At 48.3% G+C, this 27,990-nt stretch overlaps 2 protein-coding genes across 2 annotated transcripts in view; both read right to left on the bottom strand.

The window, feature by feature from the left end:
- Positions 1–27,990, bottom strand: part of LOC133349720 (arf-GAP with GTPase, ANK repeat and PH domain-containing protein 1-like) — a 227,146-nt gene that overhangs the window by 79,422 nt on the left and 119,734 nt on the right. The window lies entirely within an intron of this gene.
- On the bottom strand, positions 7–23,207 carry LOC133349715 (transmembrane protein 163a-like). Its single transcript, XM_061563397.1, has 8 exons — positions 22,566–23,207; positions 14,913–15,032; positions 13,121–13,164; positions 8,782–8,873; positions 7,983–8,079; positions 7,006–7,117; positions 5,487–5,628; positions 7–5,180 (listed from the first exon to the last, which is right to left on the bottom strand). The coding sequence occupies exons 1-8, from the start codon at positions 22,921–22,923 to the stop codon at positions 5,120–5,122; spliced, it is 1,026 nt and encodes a 341-aa protein (XP_061419381.1). The 5' UTR covers positions 22,924–23,207; the 3' UTR covers positions 7–5,119.

Below are 27,990 nucleotides of genomic sequence, written 5' to 3'. Positions count from 1 at the left end.
GAGATATGTTCGTCAATGTTTTATTAAAAACGTAACATTCACAGCACTAACGTCGATGCACTTGATGTTGTACGTTCGTGAATATTCAAGTTACGCAGTAATGCAGGCTTCACGTTTACCGTCTCGTTTTCTGCAGCTGAACAGCCAGGCAATGGGACAACCTGCATCCGAGGGAGTGTTTTTTTTTACTGTGGCGTTGACCATTTTCTCTCAAAATATATGGTTAACTGATGCCCCCTCCTTCTGAGTGGCATGAAGATCATGTTGATCTTGTAATAATATTGTACGGTCTCCAACTCTTATCCACTATAGCTCTCCGGCCTATCCATTTGTACGTGTGTGGTGCTATGAAGATGGGCCATTGCTGAAAAAGTTGCCTCTTTTAAGTATTTGTGCACCACTGCCAACACAGTATCACCAAAATAATTTGCAATGAAAAATCCGGTTCCGGGTCCTGACCCACGATGAGCATGGAGATTTGCCTACACATAAACACAACTCCTTTGAAATTGGCAAGACAGCGTTTGTTTAAAATAGTGTGATAGGTAGTAAGTGTGAAATGCTATATCTCCAACTTAGCTTGTTTTGTTTAACCATGCGAGAACTCCAGACACTAGGATGAGTCGCGTTTGCAAGCGTGACCTGGGTCACGAATCTTCCAGTGGGACAAAACCATTGCCATGTACGGGACTCCTCTACTTACGAACATTTGACTTACGAACAAACCTGTCCGAATGTCCAGTTGCCTGTTCAGACCGAGAGTCGTAAGTTCAACCGCCGCGCAATAGATGGGGGTGGTGGCATCTACATCTGTAGACCATGAAGAAGCAGTGGCATCTACAGATTATACAACTTTTAAAGCCATTCCCCGTGTTTAGTGTGCATGCCGTACAACATTTTGGAATCGACAGGAGTAAAGTTAGACTAAAGAACAAATCGACTTCCGAACAGACCTCCGGAACCTAACTCATTCGTAAGTCGAGGAGTCCCTGTATAGCACCATTTGGTAAATAGGTCAGAGGGGGCTAAGCCCTGCTAACCCAAACCACCTGCCGCTCATGAACTTTATCACAGAACTAATATAGCGGGTGCCGTCACGTCACGGTCATCATCATTTATCTGTGTATCCTCCAAAGTTCTGCAGAAAACTGGTCAAATCACGGATCGCTTGCACATTGCAATTAATCTTAAGCTCGTGAAAGATGTTTCTCGTCGTGTGTAAGAATCCATTCTTTATCATTGGTGCAGACGAGACGCCAGTGTATATTTACGTGACTAGAGACCGACCAAGTGAGCTGGAACATTCGAGACAGACAATACAAATGAGACGGTATACACAAGGCAAAACAAGACGAATCTATGATTCCATTGAACCGTGACCCCAATTCACAATTCATCAAATCTCTGAGGATGAAAAAACCTGCCTCGCCCCTGCAGCTAAGAGGATCCACAGATGATTGGTCAGACTAAAGACAATTTACAATCGATTACAAGTTTGGCTTTTAAACCTTTGTACGTTAACAAAATTGTAATGTGTTGCCCAACGGGGAGACCTTAAGACCGGATGGTGGGATATTGTTAGACCAGATCCGAAGTCGCGAGGTCGTTCGTCTGCTGGACAGCTCCTGCGGGATCTGGAGGAGAGTGGATCGAGTCCGTAAAGTTGGAAATCATCAACGGCCCCTTGCAACGATTCCATGCAATGTTTGCCACCGTCTTTGTGAAGTAAAAAAAAAACTACACTCAAGCAAACCCTACGACCGGTTTCTTTTTTGCCATCTTCGTCTAAATGAGACAACAGAAATGCAGTGGCAAAGCTTAAAAGTGGAACATACACACATACTGCACTGTACTTTCCAACCAATCATTACCACTTAGTATAAAGCATACACAACCACATGCACGGGCACGTAATGCATATACGTTCACGCACACAGGATATTATACCCATGACATCAAAATTGCTATCATATACATATACGTGTATATATTAATATGCTAAAACTGTGAATATGTCGGTGATTTTGTTATGCAACGGATACAAATTAATTTTTTATGCAAGTTATTACGCAACGTTCACCATTTACAGGTTTTATTTTATTTGTAAAGAATAATTGTTGACGCTTTTTTTAAATAATAATAACTGCTTAACGTGAGCGCTGCATTGTGCGAAGTGGCGATTGGTAATACTTGACTCATTTTACGACGGGCGCAGCAATAGTCTAAATGAGTTTATGAACAAAAGTTAAATTGAACGAGCAAGTTAGACGTTAGTGTCGTAAATGGACATTGTTATTGCAACACAGTAAAAGCACATGCTTTTTTTTTGTTTCCCGGTGCAAATCCACGAATATTTCTTTCACGGTAAACCTTGACCTGACCACTACAAACAAATCCAATACTGCAGACTTAACCTTGCCTCACCGGTAAATGTTCGGGTTGTACCTCGCATAGTTTGGCACGATTGTCCGGCGTATGTATATTAAACTAAGACTAAAATAAAATGTTTAAATCTTACCCACTTGAGCCACATAGCTCTTTATCAGAATCGACCTGGCCACCATGTGAAAGCTCAACGAAGTGGCTCATCGTCGTCACGTGGAAATTGACAGCAGCCAAATATAGTACTCGAAACGCGTGCTGTTGATTCTAAATGTGGAGGGGGAAACCGGAGGACCCGGAGAAAAATCCACGCGACCGCGGGGAGAGAGACACCGCAAACTCCAAATATACAGCAGCAGGCGTCAGGGTCGGGGTCGAACCCACGCCTCCTGTATACCAGGCGAGGTTGTTAACATCTCGCCACCGCGACGCCCCCCCCCCCCCCATGTACGTCCTTTAGAGGTTATTGCTTCAAACAGATTGACCCCTAACACGCGGAGTACAACGTCGGACATCGTTTCGAACAACGCGCAGTATAAACCTGAAAACACATCGGCAGCAGAGCGACACAGCATAACCGCGCATCCCTACGCAGCAGTGTTGATTACCTTACTCCGACAATCTAAACATAATGTGACCTTATTTTGGTTAAATGCAACTGCGAACTTTGTAATATACAGCCAATGTAACGATGTTGTGCTGTTAATTCCCCCCCCCCCCCCCGTATTGACCCCAAAGCTTATAAAAGTCTGAAAAGTAAACACTGCAAACGATTTGTTTATTTAATGGCGTGTTAACAGTGTGAACGTCGAGCGTTTGTACAATGCCGACAGTTAATGCCTTCAACATATTTGTTTAAGACAATGTGCTTGGATTATTCTGTGCTCACGTGTCCGGCACTGCGTTATGCCATAATGTTTTTACGCAAACGCACACACGTAGGTGGCAGATAATGCGCCTCGAACAATAGTATTTAAATGAATAGGGAGTTTGTTTAATCACCACGAAGAACAGAAGGTTTAATCCATCAGCCGTATATGCCTTCACAGTTAAATGTTTATCAATTGGTGGCCGGGTGGATACGATATCAGAGCGCCAAGCCAGCCCTGCCGAGTTCAAATTCCACGTTTCAGCCGCCCACTATTAAACTGCGTTGCCAATTGCTCCCAGTTAATGGTCTCGGGTCGTTCACCAAATGACCGCACACAAACGAAATGACGTTGTGTGCTGTTAACTTACATTTGTCCAAGTGCAGCAGCGTCCATAGATGTGGACCAAGGTGAGTTCCCGCCCCTCCCCTCCCTAATTAAAAAACGGGGCCACGCAAGAATTTCGAACGGGCATTTCTTCATCCCGTGGATGAGGGTGGGAGCATGATGCCGAACATCATATTTGAAACACAATTTGGACAAAGCGTGTGTCGCGGTCATACCTATTTAACGTTCGCTCGGTTTTCGCCAACACCGAGATGAGTCGGCCGAACCTCCGATGCCACCGAAGAGCGATGTGGGGGGCAGAAGTCAAGTAAGATCCAGAAGGCCGATAGGCTGATGGTCTCAATGTTAATTCCACAAACCCTCGCCCGCTTGCTGGATTTAACAATTGCGCAGTTTTCCATTATGTGATCTGCTGGTATTGAGTGTTTTTACTACAAAAAAATTGCTAGTAAGTAGGGTTGCCGCGATGTAATTTTTGTAAAACCATATGATGCACATTTTTATACGACGATTATCTAGATATTAGTTCGCCATAAGTTGTAAATTGTATTTTACATATTGTGTAACGTTTGTGTGCTTTGCTGTACTTCCAGTAGGAATAGAAATTGTTTAACTGAAGTTCACTCAACGTACACATGCCATGAAACTTCTAATCGTGGCAGACCATTACGACACTTTTTAAACGCACGTGCTGTCAGTCACGTGAAAAAAAAAACATTTCAAAGCAACTAAGAAAATGATGACATTGTATAATCGCCATCCATCAAATACCCTGGAACACATTTAGCAAACCACTGATGTAATGGGTAATACCTGTTTATTTTGAATTTGAATTATTGTGCTTTTCATGTTTCATTAATATTTTGCAGGAAATTAAATAATCACGCACAACCATATTTAGTCAAACTAACGATACGATTATTGTGGAGCTCATATTGAACGCTCAATTCCAGCAACGCAGCAACCCTACGAGTTCATAAAGCATTGTGCTTTTGCCGAAAACGTGGTAAGCTATGTCCTTACAATTCAACTACGTGGACCTTCTATCACCACAGACTATAATAAGCAAATTTTGTTGAACACATATATATATACCCCTGTTCCACTGGCACATCCAAGCAGAGCCAGTGCGGGGGCGGGGGGGGGGCACTCACAGAACGGGTCATTCTCCACTGGCTACTTTGCCGTGCCGAGCTAAAAAGCAAACACCTCGCTTACGCCGGCCTCACAATGCGTTTGACTCTGGCTTGCGGTCAGCCAGGGCCAGGGGCATTCAGCGCTGCGAGGACACGGCATCACCGCGTCATCCACGTGCGTCTCCACCCGTTCGTTTGCATGCGATGTCGACGGCACGGCTCGGCTTCTGCAGTGGAAAAGCAAGCTGGTGCCTACTGACCCGTGCCATGCTGGCTCGACCCGGTCCTGGCACGGCTCAGGTGTGCAGTGGAAAAGAGGTATGAGATAGAGTAAGAGAGCACAGCAAGGTGTAATGCAGAGGAGGGCACTGGCACAGCAGAATGTTAGTCCATGCTTTCGTAGTTCTGTGTTTGTTTCATTCGGGGTATCATGTCCACTAGGAGCCTGTGGAAAACAAGAAAACACAAGAACAAATGTGCATTTAATATTAATGTATCGTATTTACTGGACTATAAGACGCTCATGCAAGTAAGACACACCCCCCAATGTGTGCCTGGTATAAAAAAAAGCTTAATTTCACCCTGCGAGCCGTAAAATATATCTATCCGCACGCGGCACACCACGTCCAGTATGTATATCGCTATGGCTGCGACTACGACGCACATCCCACCTCCTGGACTCCACCAGCAACGACCCGGAAAATTAGTCGGCGAGAAGTTAAGTCATGCATCTTGCAAAAAAAAATCTCACTTGACGCCGTAGAGCATGATAATGATGCCCATGAGGATGCCGATGAGACCGTCCATGTACCACACGGATGGGTTGTGCTTGAACACCTCGTCGCTGAAGAGAATGCTGAAGCCCATGATGCCTCCCACCAACGAGTTGAAGGCTGGCGCGTGGCGCACAACAGGAAGGACGCGGCGAGTCAGATGTCGCGACGGTAATCATGCAATGAACTTCATTTTACACAACGCAAATCAAACAATTACGACGTCTTCCGTTTGCGCCGTTCTTCCGAGCGCGAGGCATTCCTGAGCGCGCTATGCTTTACGGACACGTTTAGTCAGTCAGTAGGGAGGAGGCGACGTTATGCTCTGTGGTTTTAGCCACTAAGCACTTTTATCAATCTTTAAATTTGGGCCATGAGACCGGGCGACTCTTTGTGAATGACGTCAAGGGGATCTTTGACGTCCACTGCGAGGCGGATGACCAGGTTTTTTTAGTTTTTGCAGCCGCAGTATTAAACCAGGTCAGCCGCAGGTCCACAAACCGCCAACTCTCACAAAGGGCAGCAAAACAAGCGACTGCCTGGCCACGTCACCGCCCCCCCTGTTGGTTTGCCACGCTCCGCTAACGAGTGTACATCATCTGGGAGAGTGAATTGAACATCATCATCATCACCGTCAGCCATGGTCAATCCGCCGTTCAATGAAGGCCTCCTTGAGCCGTTGGCGCAATCATTCACAATTCACTCCTGGAGTGCGATCCATGTGCTGGTCACTGCAGCCTGAGGCCTGCAGGTGATGGTGCGGAGGATACTTAATTATCATGAAACTTGTTCACCCGAGAAAGCTGCGACATTACTGCCATGTGTAATTCCAATTGAGTAATTTGCTGGTAATCTTTCAGCACTTGGACGGTTCACCAATTCCAGTTGTGTGTGTTCACCTATGGGAGCATGGGTGGGTGGGTGGGGGAGAGAAACATAGAAACTCCACACAAAATTTGCGTCCCAGTCGGGTATCGAGCCCAGGCCCTTCTCGGTGCGAGCAAAGAGCCCGTTACCCGCTGGAGTGACTCATGCAGCCAGCTGTGGCTGCAGAGTTTGGTAGTACATGTTGTTTACGTCGTTTATTGTGAAAATTCGGTCACAGTTCCTATGACCACTGTATCATTGCTTTTATGGCTTTATTTGGGTGATTTTCGAAATGGTTTGGCCATGTTTGTTTGTTGTAGTACAGAGTTAGACTGATGGCCTTAATCTAAGTTGTCTCGTGGTTGTTGTTATTTGACTTGCATCCCACTGGGATATTTGCACACAGGGTTGGTGTACAGTGATTTTTCTGCAATATTTTGCTGTCTTTTCTTGGATTTTCTGTTTGCACATAGTCACTTTAAGATGTTTTCTTGTTCATGTTTTAGTTTTTCGTTTGTTGCGGTTGCACCCGATTCAAGAGCCGAATGGCTCACAGGGCTATACCTAATAAATTAACTTTGAACTTTGCTGTCGCCACCTTGCCACCTGACAGAGCGCTCGAGGTCTCACCATCGGTCATGAGTGCCCGGCTGGTGAGGGCCCTCGCCAGGATGAACTTTACCCCGGCCAGGCCGAGGCAGAGAACTCCGCTCAGCACCGACACGCTCAGCAGAAATGCATCCTGGGTGGACAACACAGATGAGGTACATCCTCATGATGATACAAATCGTCACCGTCAAACCCAGCGTCACCAATTTTTCAAAAGCAAAAAAGTGTCTGCGGACTTTGATTGCGGGCGCCCCACGGCTAACATCAGTGGCGATGGATATCTGACCTCTGCGATCACTAACCCGCACTGACCAACGTCGCGACGTACCGTTAATCAACACCCCCCCCCCGTTCCCCCCCCCCGTTCCCCCCCCCCGTTCCCCCCCCCCCGTTCCCCCCCCCCCGTGACTGATATGTGAGGGGAGGTCGTCATCCAGCAGTGGATTGAAAAAGGATGGTCATTATTTATGTATTTCAAAGTGACCACAGAACTTGCAGTGCAGTTCTTGTTAATTGAGCGATCGACCGCACACAGCTGTCACATTTTCCTTGCTCAATAACTGCGATTAATTGTTCCCCTGCGATCTTGACCCACACCCACATTGTCATCCTACGGTGCAGACCTCCAACAACGTGCGGCGCGTGATTTGTGTACGTTCGGTGGAAGTTCGGCAGTTTCGTGGAATTGTGGCTCTTCTCCACTGTGCACCTCCGATTAGCACGGTCGGCTACGTATGGTGCATATGAAGTTCAACATCCATCAATACATAGGCTGGTTGATTCGCAAATTGTTATCATGAGTGGTCACACTCCCACCCACCTCGCTTGTTCAAGTTCATTTTCTTTAACCAGGCGACAACTTAAGAGAGAAGGCTCGTCTCATTTGTAAGAGCGACCCGGGGCATTAATCTGCCGGAAGAGGGCGGCGATCGCTGCGTACAGGCCCCAGTTGATTGTGTCCCGACGGTTCAAACGGCTCGCCGTGGGCGAAAACCTACCACTTTGGGCACGAGTTTGTGAGCGATGTCGTGCGAAGACTTCCCGATGATGCACATGGAGGAGAGCATGAAGACGCCGCCGAGCACGCAGCAGGCACTGAAACGAGCACACGTCGGGGAAACGGAGAGAACAACCGGTGTAAACGTCGCCGTTTCACGCGTCCTCGGATTTCTCTTACGCGTAACATCGCAAGCTGGCCGTTCATCTGTCTGCTCCCGTCCGTCTGTGTGTCCCGTCCCATGTGTTCATTGCATGGCTCTGTTTGGTTTCTCTCTAACAATTGTCGAGAGTTCAAGAAACTGACTTTGTCCCTGTGAGTCGGCCTGTCAGTCACATCACTTGAGTACATTTATTTCATTACCATGATGAGCAATAGCTCATCCTGACCAAAAGGAACCAGGGACCTATGGCATTGACGATGAGATGCGTATGACCATTGACTTATGATCCAAGTAAAAAAAAAGTTCTTGACAATGTTTTCACCGTGGTAATCATTTGGGATTTTAGAAATGTCTAAGCTCTCTTTAAATGTATGGGGTATTTTTAGTGAAAGTTAAGAATAGTCACTCTGAAGGCATTTCAGGGGTAGTTCTCTGATCGCTGCTTTCTGTGAGCCATTCTCGAGCATGAAGGGGATGCACTGGTCTGCAAGCGATCCGAATGGATACTTGGTCTCGTGACGCAACACCGATGGCAAAATTGGAGGGGGGGGGGGGTGAAGATATTTTTTTTTAAGGACAAAAGTTTAAAGTAAAAAAAAAGCGCGGTCGGCGTCGCGCGCACACGGCGTGCACTCACACGTATTCACGGTAGGCCGAGTGCACGGCCGCTGCGTTGTTGTAGCGCCAGGCCACGATCACGGACGACAGCACGTCCAGAGTGGCGTCCACCTGCATCAGACAACATCATTCACCCTCACTCGCTCACCCACTCACCCACTCACCCTCGCACACACTCACCCACTCACTCTCTCACCCACTCACCCTCGCATTCACTCACTCCCTCACTCTCTCACCCACTCACTCTCTCACTCTCTCACCCTCTCATTTATCCACTCTCTCTCTCACACACCCACTCACTCTCTCACCCACTCACCCACTCACTCTCTCACCCACTCACTCTCTCACCCACTCACCCACTCACCCTCTCACCCACTCACCCACTCACTCTCTCACCCACTCACCCTTGCATTCACTCACTCTCTCACTCTCTCACCCACTCACTCTCTCACTCTCTCACCCTCTCATTCATCCACTCTCTCTCTCTCACCCACCCACTCACTCTCTCACCCACTCACCCACTCACTCTCTCACCCACTCACTCTCTCACTCTCTCACACACTGACTCTCTCACCCTCTCATTCATCCACTCTCTCACTCTCTCACCCACTCACCCTCTCACCCACTCACCCTCTCATTCATCCACTCTCTCTCTCTCACCCACCCACTCACTCTCTCACCCACTCACCCACTCACTCTCTCACCCACTCACTCTCTCACTCTCTCACACACTCACTCTCTCACTCTCTCACACACTCACCCTCGCACCACTCACCCTCTCACCCACCCACTCACTCTCTCACCCACTCACCCTCTCACTCTCTCACTCTCTCACCCACTCACTCTCTCACCCACTCACTCTCTCACCCACTCATTTACTCTCTCACCCACTCAGTCTCTCACCCACTCACTCTCTCATTCACCCACTCACCCTCGCACCACTCACTCTCTCACCCACCCACTCACTCTCTCACCCACCCATTTACTCTCTCACCCACCCACTCACTCTCTCACCCACCCACTCACTCTCTCACACACTCACTCTCTCATTCACCCACTCTCTCACTCTCTCACCCACTCACTCTCTCACCCACTCTCTCACCCACCCATTTACTCTCTCACCCACTAACTCTCTCATTCACCCACTCTCTCACTCTCTCACCCACTCACCCTCTCAGCCATTCACCCACTCTCTCACCCACCTACTCTCTCACCCACTCACTCTCTCACTCACCCACTCTCTCATTCACCCACTCTCTCACCCACCCACTCACTCTCTCACCCACTCACTCTCTCACCCACCCACTCACTCTCTCACCCACTCACTCTCTCACCCACTCTCTCATTCACCCACTCTCTCACCCACTCTCTCACGCGTGTTTGTGTTCGTGCGCAGTGCGGGCCTCAATAGGGACTATCTAACTTCCACAAAGGAACGGCGAGAGAACTCCTGGCGTCCAGACACTTCGATCGAGCGGTGTCCTGGAAACGAACACCGCACGATAAACCCTCAAAAAAATCGCCGTTGACACACACATTATGTACGCACTGTTCTGTTGAACTTCTTTCGCACCGTACGTGGCAAACCGCGCTAATCGGAAGTGCGGGGGAAGAACAGGCTGTGGTTGGGAGTAAATGGATCAAGTGGACAAAGTGAGCAAATTACTAAGTTCACTTTGCCACCATCCACGCCGAGATGACACGGTGTGCATGTGCAGTACGTGCACAGACATTTGCCAATTCTGCCGCTCGATCCTGGCTCAAGTGGAAAGACGTGTCAACTCTATCCATTGCAACTCGGACGGTGTGGTTTGTCGCTGTACCAGCTTGATGTTTTGTGCTTAGCAACTGTGCTTAAGGGGTCTCCCTGAGTCATGCGAGTTGTGGCATTTAATTGACCATACTTTATCACGCTGCGTAATAGAGGTTTTTGGTTTCGATTTAAAGCTTTCGTGACTACAGGGATTCATCTTCTTGGTTCTTTCGGTAAAGTCACGTAGAAGGGAAGTAATGAAAAAATAATACAAATAAAACATAATTTTATTTTATTATGTTTTATTTTTATTATTTTATTACTTCCCTTCTACGTGACTTTACCGAAAGAACCAAGAAGAAGAGGTTTTTGGGTTAGATCACGTAAATATATAAATGTGTCGTTAAAACCCGCCACCACCCGACACAGCTAACTAGTAAGGGTTGTCACGTAAACAGAACGTGCCAATTCGTCACTAGCACAGCACACCGGTGTGTTGGAGAGCCAAGCCACAACATTTACAAACTGAGTACGACGTTTCGCCAGTAATTACAACCAGCTTCATCAGGCGACAGCCAGAGTTGGTCTGTGCGGGTGGGTGAAGGCAGTTTTAACACGTTGGCTTTCGCGACCAATATTATCCATAACAGGTGTTTGGGTCAGATCGCGTAAATATAAATGTGTCGTTAAACCCGCCACCACCCGACACAGCCAATTAGTAAGATTTGTTACGTAAACAGAACGTGGCCAATTCGTTACGAGTACAGCACACCGGTGTGTTGGAGAGGAAACCCACAACATTTACAATCTGAGTACGAAGTTTCGCCAGTAATTCGAGATTTCTCCACAACTCTGGCTGTCGCTTGGTGAAGGCGTTGAGCATGGACGTTTATAGCATTGTACAGGACAACAAGGGATGTTGCTGCACCGCCCTCTGCTGCTCGTCAGGTGGTCCCTGCAGCCGCCTGTAGCAAGCTCTTTGTGAGCGGTGGTCACTCATCCACGCACTGTGCAGGCTCAACTTTGCTTAGCTTTCAAGGTCTGATGAGATCGGGCGCGTTCCCGATGATTTGGTCAGAAGCCACCATGTAATCGAGACTACTGGACATCTGTGATAAAGATTACTTCATAGCTTATAAGATTCCTCCATTATGAATAAATATTCTAATTTTGATATTCTATCAAGAATGTTGTCCTTCCCCCACACCTCCGATGAGCACAGTTGGCTACGTACGGTGCAAAAGAAGGTCAACATACATACTGCCCATAGACTAACACTGCCCATAGACTAACAACACTACCCATCGACTCAACACTACCCATAGACTCAACACTGCCCATAGACTCAACACTGCCCATAGACTCAACACTGCCCATAGACTCAACACTGCCCATCGACTCAACACTGCCCATAGACTCAACACTGCCCATAGACCAACACTGCCCATCGACTCAACACTGCACCTCTGATAAGCATGGTGGGCTATGTACGGTGCCAAAGAAGTCCAAAATAAATACATACAACGAATAATTGTCCATTTGTTTTAATGAAGCCAACCGCGGGTTGTCTTTAAAATAATAACACTGTGGGTTTATCAGCCAGCCCCATGCAATGCAACATAAAAAAACCCTGCTCACATCCATAAGTAACATTGTGGCTCTGGCTACGAAGAAAGGCCATCGCCAGAAATGTCACGAATTGTAAGTTTCCTCTTGAAACGGTGTTACCGATTAACGTTTGTCGAGTTATTTTTTGGTTCGTCAATCACGCTTGTTGCGCCGTTGCACCGGCGCCCAATGCGTTGCGTGGAATATTTGGGGAGGGGGGGGGCCTTTGAGGAGGAAGAGTAAACGACGTGGGTCAACGACGCCGTTCCACGATACGGCTCTCTCCAGAAGAGGTTCGTCTGCTCGAGAGATTCAAAACACCGATTCTGAACTAAACGCTGGCTCCCAAGGGGCCGTGGATGAAGGGCAGGGTGGGTCGCCGACTAAGAGCTCCATCCCACGTTCACACCCTCGAGGCAACCGGATTAAGATTACCCGGTGGATTCTATGAGAGAACAGATGTGCAACTAACACAGTCCAATTTTCTAAGGCGCAGCCCTGCAATTGCTGTGCTCACGCCACTGCTGGCGGAAGGGCCCCCACTAGAGGGAGGCTCTAAGGAGCCCCTCTAAAATGTATTTTGGTCTACTCTTCCACGCTAGCCAGATATCTTGGGAAAGGTAGGAATACCCACACTTTACCCCACCGCACACGAACTGCTGTAACCCATTTGTGCTGCTGGGTGGACAGAGGCTGGGTCGGGTTCAAGAAACGTGCCCCCATTGTTTTACCTGCCGCTCCGGGAGATACAAACTGGCCAGTGCGCTGCCTGTTACATGCACCGTGGCGGCAGTGTCCTATTCGTTAGCCTGGGAATTCGTTTTAATTGCAAAATTTATCAATTGTTGCACGATAGATGTGAGCTCTAGTATTACATGGTGGTTTATAGTGTATTGTGATGTAACCTAACACTGCATTGTGGGTCAGCAAAGCACCGTTACTGTAATGTTTTGCAGTTCGATAATGGTGTTAATTGTGAAAAATAAATTATACTTACAGCAAAACCGAATGATGATGGGCTATAGCGCAGCATGGACACCGCTACATTGGGTGTCAGTGTGTTCATGTGTGTGTGTGATTGTGTGCGTGTGAACGTTTGCATAAATGTGTGAACGAGTTGGTAGGCGTGTAATTGCATGTGAGAGCGTGTGCGTGTGGGAGTGTGTGTCAGTGCACATACACGTGTATACGCGCATGTTAATTAAGTGTTTATTTATGTGTGTGTGTATATGAGCGTGTAAGTGCACGTGTATTTGTGTATGTATATGGGTGTGTGTATATGAGCATGTGTTTGTGATGCAGATGAAAGAGAGACAAGAGGGTAGGGTGAGAGGTTATTATATATCGTCACGTAACCCCCCACGTATGGAATCATACGTGATTAATCAGCGCCTTTTACCAAACATCAAACTGATAACCGCAAACACAACAGCTGCGTTGTCGCCCTCGGCGAATGTGCTGGGCAGCAGAGGGCAACCGCAACAAGAGAAACATCCATCACCGCACCGTACTCCAATGCCCCCAGCACATCTGCGTGGCTTGTCTTCACGAAGCTGCTCCGATCTCCAGGCAGACCACGACCGCGACATGCGCGGCGTGGGTTAGTCTCGACATTTCCACGTGATAAGCCACTTTGTTGAGCTGGCCATTTGTAGGGCAGGTCGCTTCTTGAACAATAAGTGAATACGCCAATGGGGGTTTGCCTGGTCGGATGGTGGATGGTTCAGTGTTGTATTTTTATGGGTTTGGGTGATTTGTTTTATTTTCTTCTACTTTGCACTACTATAGTTTTTTTGTTGCATTGTTTGTTGTTGTAACGTTCTTACCCGCCCTTACCGGACATCTGTAAAATATCTTTATCGCTCATCGGATTCCTCCAGTATAAATATTCAGATTCTGATCCAGCAGTGGATGATAAACTGGCCGTACATGCGCATGCACAATGTACACGATGGGCATGCCCGCTTGTATGTACTGTCTGCTGAAAGGGAGAGAGAATGAAGGAGCAACCAGCAAGTGATGTGCACGGAGCGGAGTGTGTTTTCACAGGGGGTGGGGAGAGGGGCGGGATTCAGAGTGGGGGGTTGCCACACGCATCAGGAGGCCTGGAGCTGATTTCGAGGAATGGAAACGGGTCTACAGGAGTTTGAGGAAGTCGCGAGTTAAAGGAGTCGTTTTGAAATAGAGGGTGCTTAAAATGTTTTTAACACTTATACGGGACTATCGTTTTTAATGGAAAAAGAACGGATAATACACTCTGACATGATAACAGGTGTATGTTAATAGCTTCAAAAAGTCAAATAGTCTACACTTGTTCGCAATCAGTCAACACGTGCCTGCAATCTTCTCCAAGTGGTCTCTAGAGCCACGTGCATTGTGGTATTGTTGCAAATTCTCGGAATTGTTAACATTTTTTGAAGCACCCTGCACTGACGCGCGTCACCATGAGAGACGTCTGTGGACCATGAGCTCCGGATGCACTCGAGAGGGAAACTCAACACGATGCAGGCTCCACGTGCAGAGCCTTGGCTAATCCACTGCTGGATGAGAGCCTGCCCACGCCATTGCCGGTCGTGGGGATATTTTAACCGCAGGCTGGTCAGTGGGGGACGGGGGGGGGGGCTCGCTGAAGGCAAGGAGCATAGAAGTAGAGCACAACAGATGATTTTGCTGCACTGGTTCCACTTGAGAGGGAAACTTTGCACGACGCACATACGTAGAACTTATTTCGCGCCGCGTGCGTGGCTAACCGCGCTGAATCGGTCGGTGCTCGGTCGGGCGAAACTCACTGAATGCGAAGATGGAGAGGATGATGGTGACGGCGATGGAGGTCCACGACACCCAGAGGGCCTTCTTGCGCAGACTCTGCGCCTCGTGCGGTTTCAGCCGCTTGCTGCTCTCCAGAAGTCCTAAGTTGGGGGAAGGAAACGTGCGCTCAGCACAGACCATAGGTCGCAACCGGGTACCCGGTACCCGTACCCTACCCGATACCCGGCTACCCGTACCCGGCCGGGTACGGGTACCCGTTTGTGACCCTGGTGCGGCCGGGTACGGGTAGACCGTGAGTCACTGGTGAGTAACTGTTTGTCACTCATTTCCCAACGTCTTGTCTCTTCTCACAATTCAAGTTCCTAGAATCAACCCACCCGCGCCTGCAACATGGCCGCGTACGGGTACGGGTACCCATTTGCGACCCTGGTGCGGCCGGGTACGGGTACGGGTAAGGAATCAAAACCCGTTTGCGACCTCTGGCACAGACTGCAATAACGAGACCGCCGTGATCGTGAACCTGGCTATGAAGGCCTGCAAGGAATAGACATTAGTCAGGCCCTTTCTCATCCATACCATCTCATTGCCCTTTCTCATCCGTACCAACTCATTTGTGACCATTCACCACAAGAAAAAAAATCAGGAATCAAGAATAATTGTTCCGTACCCGCACAATGTGAGACATACGTTGTGTTAGAATGCGATTGAATTGAACAGATGCATCGCTACCTGCCCAGTTATTCAGGCAGCGCACGTTGAAATGATGATTCTTTTACAATTTTCATTATTATGTTATTAAATAAGCGTTCGGGGAATCTGAACAGGGAGCTGGAAGCGAAAATCCCGGGTTTGAATCCAGGTTTTCTGTCTCGTCATGATGAGATGAAAATAACTTATACACATTCGTAAATAACGCTGTGGCTTTCAAAGGAAAACAATATATAATTGGTGATGTTTGCGTAATGCCCCTACTTCACAGCACATAAATGAATGACAAATCTGTTGTCTGGGTCAATGACAAAAACTGAGCACTCGCACACTATAAGCTGAATCTCGGAGGAGAAATCTTTCACTGCACCCCACACCGCTATAAATAGCCACCCAGTCGGTGCCATTTCACACCTTGTCTTGCAACGTCAGACGTGCACCTTACCTGGCTATGACATTCACGGACGAGAAACACGGACAATTGACGAAGACAATGAAGCGAGAGTTGCAAAAGTGCGCGCTACAGAAGCGTGGACAGATGCACAATTGGAGTTGCACTGAGACACAGGAAGAGGAAGACGTGAATCGAGAGAAAATGCAGGGTGAAGATGCCGCATTGCCCGTTTATGAAATAATAATGATACTTTCTCACAGCGCTGTGCAACAATTATGAAGTGGGCTTGGCCAGGCTACATCATTTAGAAGGGACGATTGCCAGTGGGTCGAGAACAATGATGGAATAGCTGTCAAAGGAGGGAGCACGCCCCAGAGAGGACGTAAACAATGGAGATGAAAATAGCTCGAGTGTGAGGACACTAGATTAATCGCTGCATCGAGAGGCCGTGATAGTTGACAACGGCTTGGAGAGGCCTTCATCCAGCAGTGGGTATACCATGGCTGTTAAGAATGATGATGATGGTTCACATATCAAAATCACAACCGTGTTAATCAAATGAACAATGAGGCGATGGCAGAAGCCAGCCAACCCATAAAGTGGTACATATTTTATCCAAACCGGGCGTGGGAGGGGCGGGGTAGAATGTGGGAGGGATGATTGGCTGAAGTATTTGACCACCTGTCAGCATTTGATCCGTGGGAGGGGCGGGGTAGAATGTGGGAGGGATGATTGGCTGGAGTATTTGACCACCTGTCAGCATTTGATCCGAACACCTTCCACGTGTCAATCAATCGTTCTGACCGCAGCTTATTCATTCCATCATTTACTTTGTTATTGCACTTAACCGTAAATAAATATCACCCTCGCTTAAGCGCAGCCATCAGCTGTGCTACAACTTAACGGAGGCTCGCCTCCCGATCGCGCGGTTCACAACGTACAATACACACCGGCTAGATTTATGCGTAAACAAAACGACGAACCACACTGGATAGTAGACCACTCTCGTCTTTGGCTCCTTCAACAGAGGGGGAGGGGGGGGGATTGCAAAATTACACAAACTCTCTCCCCAAGGCCCTCTCGTAGCGAACAGACCTCGACATTGGCATTTAGCCCCTGAACATATTGCCATCGTACTCAAGAATGGAATGCGATTATAATGATGGGTTATTTTAACATTTTTCTCGTAAGGAACTGAAATCGAGCTGGTATTTGGCAAATCCCTACGGTTTTTTTTTTTCACGAATCCGAGGTCCACTGATCTACTTGAGGCCCCGAGCGTTTTGCAGCAACACCACCGGCTGCTCTGCCTGCACACTCGATAAACTCTGCCACTTATGGGAGACGGAGTGGTAGTCTAACCCCCACCCCCCCCCCCCCAACTATCTGTCTGATAGGTTATCGTCTCATCGACCCTTGGCACTTTACGCTGGAGATATTTTCCCCCACAAAAGGGTCGAAGGTCGGCAGGTCACATGTGCCTGCCGTGAACGTATGCTGCGGCCCGTTTGTCAACCCATTGCTAGATGAGGGCTTAGCCCACGCCGTGCAGATTGTGGGAGGTTATTTGACCACGCGGGGGCATAGAAGTACAGCGCAACTATCTATTTTACTGCACTGCCCATACAGCTCTGTAGCCTGTAACACCTGGTATGCATTGTGGTTGCCCATCCAAGCACTATCCGGGCTCCGGTTCAATTAGCTTCCGAGATCTGATGAGTTTTGGCACACTGTGCGTCATTTGGTCATGGTCATGGCACCATGGGTATATATAAAATGAATGTACGTCATATAAATGCATCTATATTTCAGTGGGAGGGAGCGTTGACATTTCGCAGGCATTGTGTAATGTACACTCGAGGAGCTGTCCGCGTCACTGAGATGGCTTTCTAATGTCTAAATTGCCATCCACCTCTGCATCTCCAGTGCGATTGCTCCATCACCACGCCATACGAGGCATTGCCGTTTAGCGCGCATCTGCATGTTGCATTGGGGGGGTGGGGGGAGATATTTCTTTTTCGGAATGCAGGATTTGTTTTGCGCGTCACGGGCGGATTTCTTGGGGAGATCGCTCGAATCAATCTGGCGGCTCAACGAGCCGTGCGACGTTAAATGCGCAAGTTGTTTTTTTTTTCTACAGACAGCCACCCTCTTAGTAGCAGCAGCGGCGGCAGCGACAGCTACAAGGCCAACCCAGCTGCTTCCCCCCCCCCCACTCCAACCATCGCCATCACATATGGGGCCATCTCTCTGGAGTAGTCGCGTTGTCTCCCGATGGGAATTAGACAACGCTGCCCACCTCCCTTGCTGTACGCTTGCAAGCGAATTACGCACCACCGCTGTACGCGTTACAAGGCGATTGTGGCAAAGCGTTGCGCTTCGAACGCGATCAAATAAAATAAAGACTGGGATTCGTTGTGGGTTAGTGTCCACGAATAACGTGATGTGCGACACACGCGCGAATGCCACTGCGTGCGCACGCAAACACGTAAAAAAATGCATGCAAATTTGCGATGACAAACAGCCTCATTGTTTTATGCAGATATGCAAAAATACACATTTGTCAAAAACCCCGTGGCCTTAAATTGGAACGTAAACATAATAGGCGACGTTGCGTGCAATGGTTCTTCTTCACAGCAGATGGAACATGTTGTTGCTGCTGTTGTTATTTGTGCTTGTGCACCACTGCCAACGCAGCATCACGCGTTCAAGCAGTCGTGTGCACACGTACATATCCACATGGACCTATTTGACATAAACGGACTGTTGGAGCAAGTGCTGTTAGCGAGCACCTGTGAAGGCGAGCACGGCACACGAAGGGGTGGGCATCACCACACCCGGCCGCCTTTGTCTCCATAGTGGCGATGTTTACACACCGCTCGAAGTACTCATTTGAGGCTGAGTCGACATAGGGGAGACCCAGGATTGGTTCAAATATCCGTCCCTGGTGATGGTGGCAGTGAGCGGGAATGGAACTCGGATCGCCGGGTTCGTAGCGCAGCGCACTAACCACCACTACGCCACCGCTCCCCCACACTCCCTTTATTACACGCACATCCACCCACCCCACACACAGCCATGAACACACACACACTGTATACACGTCCACCATCTATAAGGCGAATTCCCCTGTGGTCCACGACGCCCACACAACCCCACCACCACCAACCTCCCAACCGGTCTGCACCGGCACGCCTCCCTTCCCTGCATCCCTGCAGCAGCAGCAGCTGCAGCATCACCACCACTACCACCATTTCAAGCGGCCCTTCAGAGCGACCTGGATTGCATGCGTATTGCTATGCAGTCAAGAGAGATATATTCTTAGGTTTTTTTCGGTAAAGTCACGTAGGTAAAAAAATTTAATGAATAAAAGTTAAATATCGTGCTGTGACTGTTCCACCTGAAGACGGAAGCTTGTGTTGCTTCCGAAACGTCGTGATTTTTATTTTATTTTATTTTACTTTTATTAATTTAAATTTTTTACCTACGTGACTTTACCGAAAAAAACAAAGAATATTAATCCTTGCAGTCACGAAAGCTTCAAATCTAGAATCAAGAGAGATAGTTGTGTGTTGTCCGTCTTGAATGTCGCGGACGACAATGCATGCAACATAATGGAAGTTGCCTGACCAAGGCAGTGGAGTACCTCGATTTAAACTGGATCTGCGCACGTGACTCCAGAGTTAACAAGTCCGCGTCTCGCGCTCAAATGAGCACTGAAGCTGGAAACGTATTCGACCGTTTACAGGCCTGAGATATTAACAAGGAATCCTTTCATTCCGAACCGCACCAGATTACTTTGTTTTTTTTTTAAATATATACTGCACGCTTACAAATAGCAATCATCTCCCCTTGACTGCGAAAACCTGGCAGGACGCTCCTGAAAAAAGTGTCATGGGATTCAGTGAGGCTTTCCTGAATAACAACGACAATTTAGAACAAAAAATAAACCTTATTCTGGCTGCCTTAGCAATGGACATTTTAATATTGACCATACCAATCCTAAAGATGCCTCGGTCTGCCCCTCTGGGCATCAGGCATTGACAATCAACCCCTCAAATATTTATGAGTGCCTCAATTTTGGCCGTCCGAGCTTTGGAAATTTCCATAAACCCTGAACATTCGAATGACACTTTTATAGCGGCGGCAACGAATTCTGAAGGTGCCTTGGTCTGCATCTCTCAGTTTCTGGGTTGTTATCAATAAATCCACATAATCCTAAATATGCCGCACACTATATTATCCGCACGCTACCAGGAATTATTTGTTATCCCACACTGCAATCCCGGCGGAACGCACTCGTTCGTCAATATCACTGCTTCCTTAAAAGGAACAAAAACATGTCCTGTAATATACAGCGTTTCCAGCGATGGCCCATCGAGAGGCCAGATAAAGCGTGGATAAGAGATGGAGACTGCACATTACACGATGGCGCCCGATAATCATGCAATGTTGTCTTCTAATAATTCAAAGTAACCGTCCTTACAGATTGGATGTGTGCACTTCAAGGCAACGTTGCTATGCGACGGGATGCTCTGCGTCATTTTTGCGTTCAACTGTTCACGCACACGTGAACAAGCACACAGCCTTAAAATTAACAAAATTACACGTGTAGAAAATCGGCGACGTTTCGGGCAACAGACCTCCTTCGTAGCACACGAGTGTGGTCCGTTTTTTTGTCGACCGTTAAACAGTGCTTGTTTTGTGCGCCACCGCCACCAACGCAGCACTATCGAATCATTAACATCCTAAATGTTCTTATCGGACTACAGAGCTAGCAATTTGGCAGCGATATTCGAGTTCGTGCGGGGGGCTTCGTTTAATGTATTGTGAGCACCGATTGGAGCGGCACGCGACCCGCAGTCACAGCCGTAACTAAGCGTATACTTGATGCGGTGTGCCGGGTACACGTATGGTTTATAAGCCCCTGAGGTCTACGGTTACAACCAGAACTGTGAGAAATACAGATTTTTTTTTTGTATTTGGGCCCACGCAAATTACATGCGGGGAGGTTTGATTGGTTTCACTCGCATGACAGCTTGTCTAAGAGTTCTACTACACGGCTCCGCGTCTCATGATAAAAACACTCGCACGTACACGATTTCCCATCGTCAGTGAACCAAGTAATTGGCCTCCAGAGGAGTGTGACGCTAAATCCGATAGAAAGGGATCATTCAACAAACTAGAGGCATGCATTATACAAATCCTGGTTCGTCATAGAACAGTATCATACCTGTCAACCCCTTATCAGTTCCTTTACCTTATTACAGACCTTCTTGATCACCCCGTTCCCGTTATAAATCTCAACGTTCATCCGACAAAGTCCCATCACAAGGGAGAAACACAAACAAATAGACAAAATATATTTTTTGCCCGTATTGAAACGGATGTGTACGCCGTACGGACCTGAAAACTCAATTTCCCTGTACAAGAACACGGGCTAAATCGTATGACAGACATGATGCAGTCTATAGCAGTCTGTTCGCATAATCGCAGTCAATAAATTCCCAATTAACACCTTCCATTGTCAGAGGCTGGTTCCGTGGGTACAGTGGTCAGCGCATTGCACGATTGCACCACGGCCACCTGAGTTCGATTCCCGTCCGTGGGTGACATCAGGCGCGCGAGCGAAATCCTTCCGCCACCACTGACTATCATGGTAAAGAATGGTTTAAAACAAATAAAACCCATCACCAACACGGCGTGGGGAAGCCTTCATCCAGCAGTGGATTGATGAATTAGATTATTATTATTTGTATGTTATGCCTGTGCGTTTATACATTTGTTTACGTGCTAATATGATGGACATCAAACGATAACAAATTGCATTCATAGGCGAACTATACACATTTAAAAAACACTAATGTGATTTGAATAATAAATATTGGCAATGTTTGATGTTATGCAAGCGTAGGAATGTAATATTCATGAAATGTCAACCGTTGTACACGGAAACATGTCTAAATATCAGCTCTCTTGGCCCAGATTCTATTTATGTAAATGTACACCCCAAGCAAATCTATTGTTAAGACCGTAAGAACAACACGTACAATTTATTTCAACCCCAAAATATTGCATTGTATTTGCACCGATAATTTTGTTTTTTTATAAAGCACACACACACACACATTGACGAAGATCCTTCGACTGTCGTTTCGAGTTGTGTTCGCGAGCGCCTATTAAGTCCGTCACGTCGGTAGGACGGTGCGGCAGGTACCACGCCCAGGACACCGCCTTTGTCGCTCCGGCGCTTCTGTTTACATTACGCGACAAGCAGACCGACTCATTTAAGGCCGAGTCAGGCCAGGGGGGGGGCCCAGAACAGATGCAGATATCCACTGCTTGAATCAAGGCACCTCCACGCCTCGACACGGTCGTGGAGATCGTTTTGACCATACTTCACCACGCTGGTGAGTTGGTCATCTTAGCCGCGGTAGCCGCGAATGGAACACAGAGACCGCCAGCCTGGGGGATTGTAGCGCAGTGCGCTAACCACTACGCCACCACTCCAACCAAAACACACACAACACACACAACACGTACAGCTAAGATTCAAAAACACACACATCACCTTTCTGGTCCCACGTCTGGGCGTTTTCCATCGTCATCACGGACACTTCTGTGTCGCAGAGTTCTCTGGACGTCTCGTCGCTTCTCCTCGCTTCCCCATCCACCTCGTCCCACGAACCATCGCCGCCGCCAGACGCCGTGGTGGTGATGGTCGTGGTGGACACGTGGAGGTCAACATCTCCGCCTTTCTTTGAACTACCAGCACCACCACCACCACCACCGGCCACTGCGGTCTTCAACCAGTCTGCAGGGCTGGGTCCTCCTTCCTTTCCCCACGACTCCACGGGGATGGAGGTGGTGTGGCAGTCTTTCTCCCTGCCCGGGCGCTGGGTTATCGTCGGCTCATCAGTTGACGACATGACTCCTCTTTCCGGCAAAAGAAGACGACGACGATGCTGTCGGTCTGGAGATCGTGTCAACGGATCAAGTCACTCACGCACAACACCTGCACCGCGTCGCCAGTGACGCTAGTGTATGGCAAAGATCTCCGATGCCCGCTTAATTGCTATCGGATCTGCCACGCGAGCCTAATTGCTCGCCCTATCGTTCTGGTTATCTGCACAAGGGCGGGTGGGAGTGTGCTCGGGTTTTTTTTTTTACACGCGTGCCTCCTTTATATAGATGCGCGCGCGTGTGTGTGTGCGCGTGTGCGTGGGTGCGTGTGTGTGTGTGGCTGTGTGTGTGCGCGTGTGTATGGGTGCGTGTGTGCGTGGGTGCGCGCGTGTGTGTGCGCGCGTGTGTGTGTGTGCGCGCGTGTGTGTGCGTGTGTGTATACGTGCGCGTGTGTGTGCGCGTGTGTGTATGTGTGCGTGCGTGTGTATACGCGTGTGGGTGCGTGTGCGTGCGGGTGTGTGTGTGCGCGTGTGTGTGTGTGTGTGCGTGTTTATACGCGTGTGTGTGCGTGCGTGTGCGTGTGTGCGCGTGTGTGTGCGTGTGTGCGCGTGTGTGTATGTGTGTGCGCGCCTTGTGATGCAACACGATTCTTGCGGTTTGCGTACAAGATGATTGAACCGGATCGGTCATGAAATATCGTGGAAATTAAGAACGTCACCGGCAGCAGCAGCAGCAGCAAGCCGTGGTCAATCCACTGCTGGATGAAGACCGGTCGGGATCGATGCCGCACGCGTGCGATGACAAGGTGAGATAGGAGAGGTGAACGCTCGGATGAGAGAACGTCAGCAGTTTTAACGCGATTCGGTTTATTTGACTGCTGTGAAAGTAAGTGGGCTTGGTGGGCAGGACTACTTCGCCAAAAGAAATAATGTACGAGTTTATGTTGCTGCTGTTGTTGTTAAATATGGTGACGTTACAATTTTCGTTGACAGAATATCCAGCACGCGTGTCCACCGAAAGCCCTCAAAGTGCGTTGTGCCCCGCATACCGACCCGAGTTCGATTCCCGGCCCTTGCTGACGTTCGTCACGGTCCTTATCCTAACCGAGATCGACTTTGGGGTAGTCCATAAATGACGTCACGCGATTTTGAACGATTTTTGACCCCCCCCCCCCCTCGTCACACGGCGTCACAAAAAGTCAGAACCCCCTCAAATATGACGTCACAAAGCTCTGCCACCCAACTAAAAATAAAACATGCTTCAAATCGCTTTAAACTATTGTCATTGTAGTGCGTATTTAATATGCCGCTGCACTCTGATGTTGTAGGAGAAAACATGTATTAAAAAGTATATTTAATTAAGTAGAACGTGTTGTCTATATTTATTTAAAGTTGCGCATTTTGATGTGACGTCACATTTCTCAAACCCCCCCCCCCGTCACACATCGTCACAAATGTCTGACCCCCTCCCCCCCCTAGGTGCGTGACGTCATTTATGGACGGCCCCTTATCGCGTACACGAGTGACCATGTCCCGGCTTCAATAGGTGCTCGCGAAGAGAGCTTTGCCCCTACCCCCTCCCAATAGTCTAGGGCTATGGATAGGTTGTTGTTGTGGTTGTTGTCTTTGAACACGAGGAAGTAGTGTGGTTAGAACCACTCCCGGACGTCTTTGTCTCCCACATTGGCGACGTTCACACACCGTACCGGGCACTCGTTTAGATGCCGAGGCGTGTGGGTGGCGGGGAGGATATCCCGATAGGACCGGTTCAGATAGTCAACAATCGAACTCGGGTCGCAAGGATCGTATCGCAGCGCGCGAACCACTACACGACTGCTCCCCACACTCACAGACATGCGCACGTACACGTGCAATGATAAAAACGTTGCCTATGTACAGGACATATATATACACACACACACGTGCATAAAGACAAACAGCAAAGAATATAAAAGGCACGTGACTTTGTAGAACTATAATCGTCTGCACCGCTCACAATAGCAACGCGCACATTAGAAGAATGCAAATTAGATCGAAGAATCGACGATTTATTGCGAATGCAAATTAGATGCAAATGTGACGATCAAACAACGTTGCATTTACGCAGAGTGAATTGGCGGCATGTACTAACGCAGAAAAGACAACACATAACAAACGAGATTTTAAAAAACGAAACGATTTTGAATCGAATGGGAATCACTGAATCGTGACGATGCAAGATATTTGAAGGTATGTGAAATCCTAACATAAAGCATCTGCGATAGTATGGTGCAATAAAGTCTATGAATGAATTAATTAAGAATTATTTAAATATCCATCCGCTACTGCGGCTACCCCCCCGCCGCCACGCGCACACAGCGCAAATCAAGGGGCGTCACTGCGTTGTGATTTAATCAGCGTTTGAATCTTAAGTCGAAACAATCCTGAACGCCGAGCTATTTTAGCACTACAATGACAACAATGGTCATTCCATGCGCCGGATTTATAGTTATTTATAGAAAATGTGTGCGCACTGTTGTAGGAATATATAGGGTACAATAATATAGGCGCAAAGCCAACCTTATAGCAGCGTTCCGGAAGAGAAAAAACATCAAGTGAGAAATTAACCCCTGAATATAATCAATCGGTTGTTAAATACCCGAAGTCGTGGATGCGAGCTCGGGGTATGTAACACATAATTGATACTCATAGCAGTTGATTACCAATTGGGGTGGCAATTTTTTTGAATTCATAGATTAGGCCAATCGCGTACATATTTACAACGTGGCCCCACTTTTGTCCAATTCGGGCCTTGGAGGCATTTTAATCAATATAATCAGGATTTAATTTCTCACTTTCCGGGTCGCTGGTATACAAGAGTAGGCGCGTGACTAGCAGCCACAGCCAAGGTGTGTATACTGGATGTGATGTACCGGGAGCTGATTTGTTTTGACTACTTACGGGTTTCTGACCCGGACAGATTCGGCCGAAATGAATCCCATGATTATCGTAGATATATATTTTAGTCTGCTCAATATATGCACTGTATGAAGAAAACAATATGCTGACGGCGCAGGACTGTGAAGAATCGGGATGGGCTGGAGAGGCTTTCATCCAGCAGTGGATCGATCGTGACTGATAATTATACAGCAATGATGGCATACTACTGAATGCCACGTAGGGTGTATATTGTATTAATACGTATAAGGATTAATAGCTTAAATTCTAATGGAATATTATTCAGTGGTGAGGGGGGGGGGCAATCCCGGATATCGGTGGGGGAGGGAGAGGGGGAGTTAATTTTCCGGAACACGGCCCCGGATAGCACTGGCTGAAGTTAAACCCTGCATAGACTGTATGAATGTACCCACGTGTTCAGACCCCTCCACCTCCTACGCAAATCCCCATTTCTGTTACTCGCTGTGTGACCTTGCGCCTTTGTTCTTATCGAGCGAGAGTGTTAAGAGACGCAGTACAAACCCGATTGTCTCAGACGCGACCGTAGTTATTCAGATGTACAGCTAGCCAAAGGAAATCTGCAAAACCACGAAATGTTCACATTATTATTAAGCGCATTGCATATATAGTACTGTATTGAGACATTTGCAGAATTCATGAGTTGGTCGATATGTTTTTCTCTCTAAATAAATGAAAAAATAGCTTTGGGGTTTTGCCATAATGGGCTGCATAATGCACCACGTTGTAGCAACATGAAAAAATAATTGAGTTTCAAAACAGTGGATGGGAGAAAAATAACAAATAATTGCAGTTATTCTCAGTCCGCCGATGGATGAACGCCTTCCCCACGCAATGTCGATCATGAGTGGTTTGTGATCATACTTTCACACGCTGGTCCGTGTGGGTTGGCGAAGGGGGCGGACTGGGAGAACCGGTTGTGGCATCACTTCGACACTCACTGATGGTCGTCGTGGCTGGAATATAATTTGGGTCGCCGGGTTCGTATCACAGCGCGATAACCACCTATCCATAATTAAAATTCAACATTTTTTTGTTCAAAATTACATTGCACCAGTTTCCCATAACCGGGATAGAAATCAACTTTCGTTATAATGTGGATTTATATGCGTTTCAGTGTGGCAACATCTCGAGGTGGGCGTACTTAATTGATTGATCACAATCACCAGCAGTCAACCGCATTGGCCAACATAGAAGAATGTTGCTACACAAGCCGTAAATACTAATTGACGAATTGTCCAATTTCGAGTGTGCACCATGAACGAACGAGTGGATGGTGCCACAGGGGTGCAATAGTCAGCACACTGGACTCGTCATGGACAGACCGTCTGTTCGATCTCCCGTTGCGGCATTTAAACAATGGGGCCACGTTGATCAAATTCCACTGCCCCCCTCCCGCACCCGCACACACATCTGTCCACCCAGCAGTGTGTGGTGGGGTAAAGTTTGGTCAGTGAGATCTGTATTCTAAAGGGGCTTTCTTGAGCTCTTGCCAATAAGACCTGGCAATCCTGCAGCATGTTGAACAAGCCTGACTGCTGATGAGACCCAGAGGGTCGAGACCGTCGGATATGACTGGTCTGGCTGATGGGCTAACGCGGCGGCGTTCTTCATTGCAAGGCCCGCAGGCCTCTGGCGGCCCCTGGTGGCCTTTAGTGCGGCCCCTGGTGGCCTGTAGTGCGGCCCTTGGTGGCCTGTAGTGTGGCCCCTGGTGGCCTCTAGTGCGGCCCTTGGTGGCCTGTAGTGTGGCCCCTGGTGGCCTCTAGTGCGGCCCTTGGTGGCCTGTAGTGTGGCCCCTGGTGGCCTCTAGTGCGGCCCCTGGTGGCCTCTAGTGCGGCCCTTGGTGGCCTCTAGTTCGGCCCCTGGTGGCCTCTAGTTCAGCCCCTGGTGGCCTCTAGTGCGGCCCTTGGTGGCCTCTAGTTCGGCCCCTGGTGGCCTCTAGTGCGGCCCTTGGTGGCCTCTAGTTCGGCCCCTGGTGGCCTCTAGTGCGGCCCTTGGTGGCCTCTAGTTCGGCCCCTGGTGGCCTCTAGTGCGGCCCTTGGTGGCCTCTAGTGCGGCCCTTGGTGGCCTCTAGTGCGGCCCCTGGTGGCCTTTAGTGCGGCCCTTGGTGGCCTCTAGTGCGGCCCCTGGTGGCCTCTA

Source organism: Lethenteron reissneri, chromosome 31, assembly GCF_015708825.2.
Source record: "Lethenteron reissneri isolate LAM-NWPU_2019-01 chromosome 31, ASM1570882v1, whole genome shotgun sequence".
NCBI lineage: Eukaryota > Metazoa > Chordata > Hyperoartia > Petromyzontiformes > Petromyzontidae > Lethenteron > Lethenteron reissneri.
This window is presented reverse-complemented; position numbering and strand designations above follow the sequence as displayed.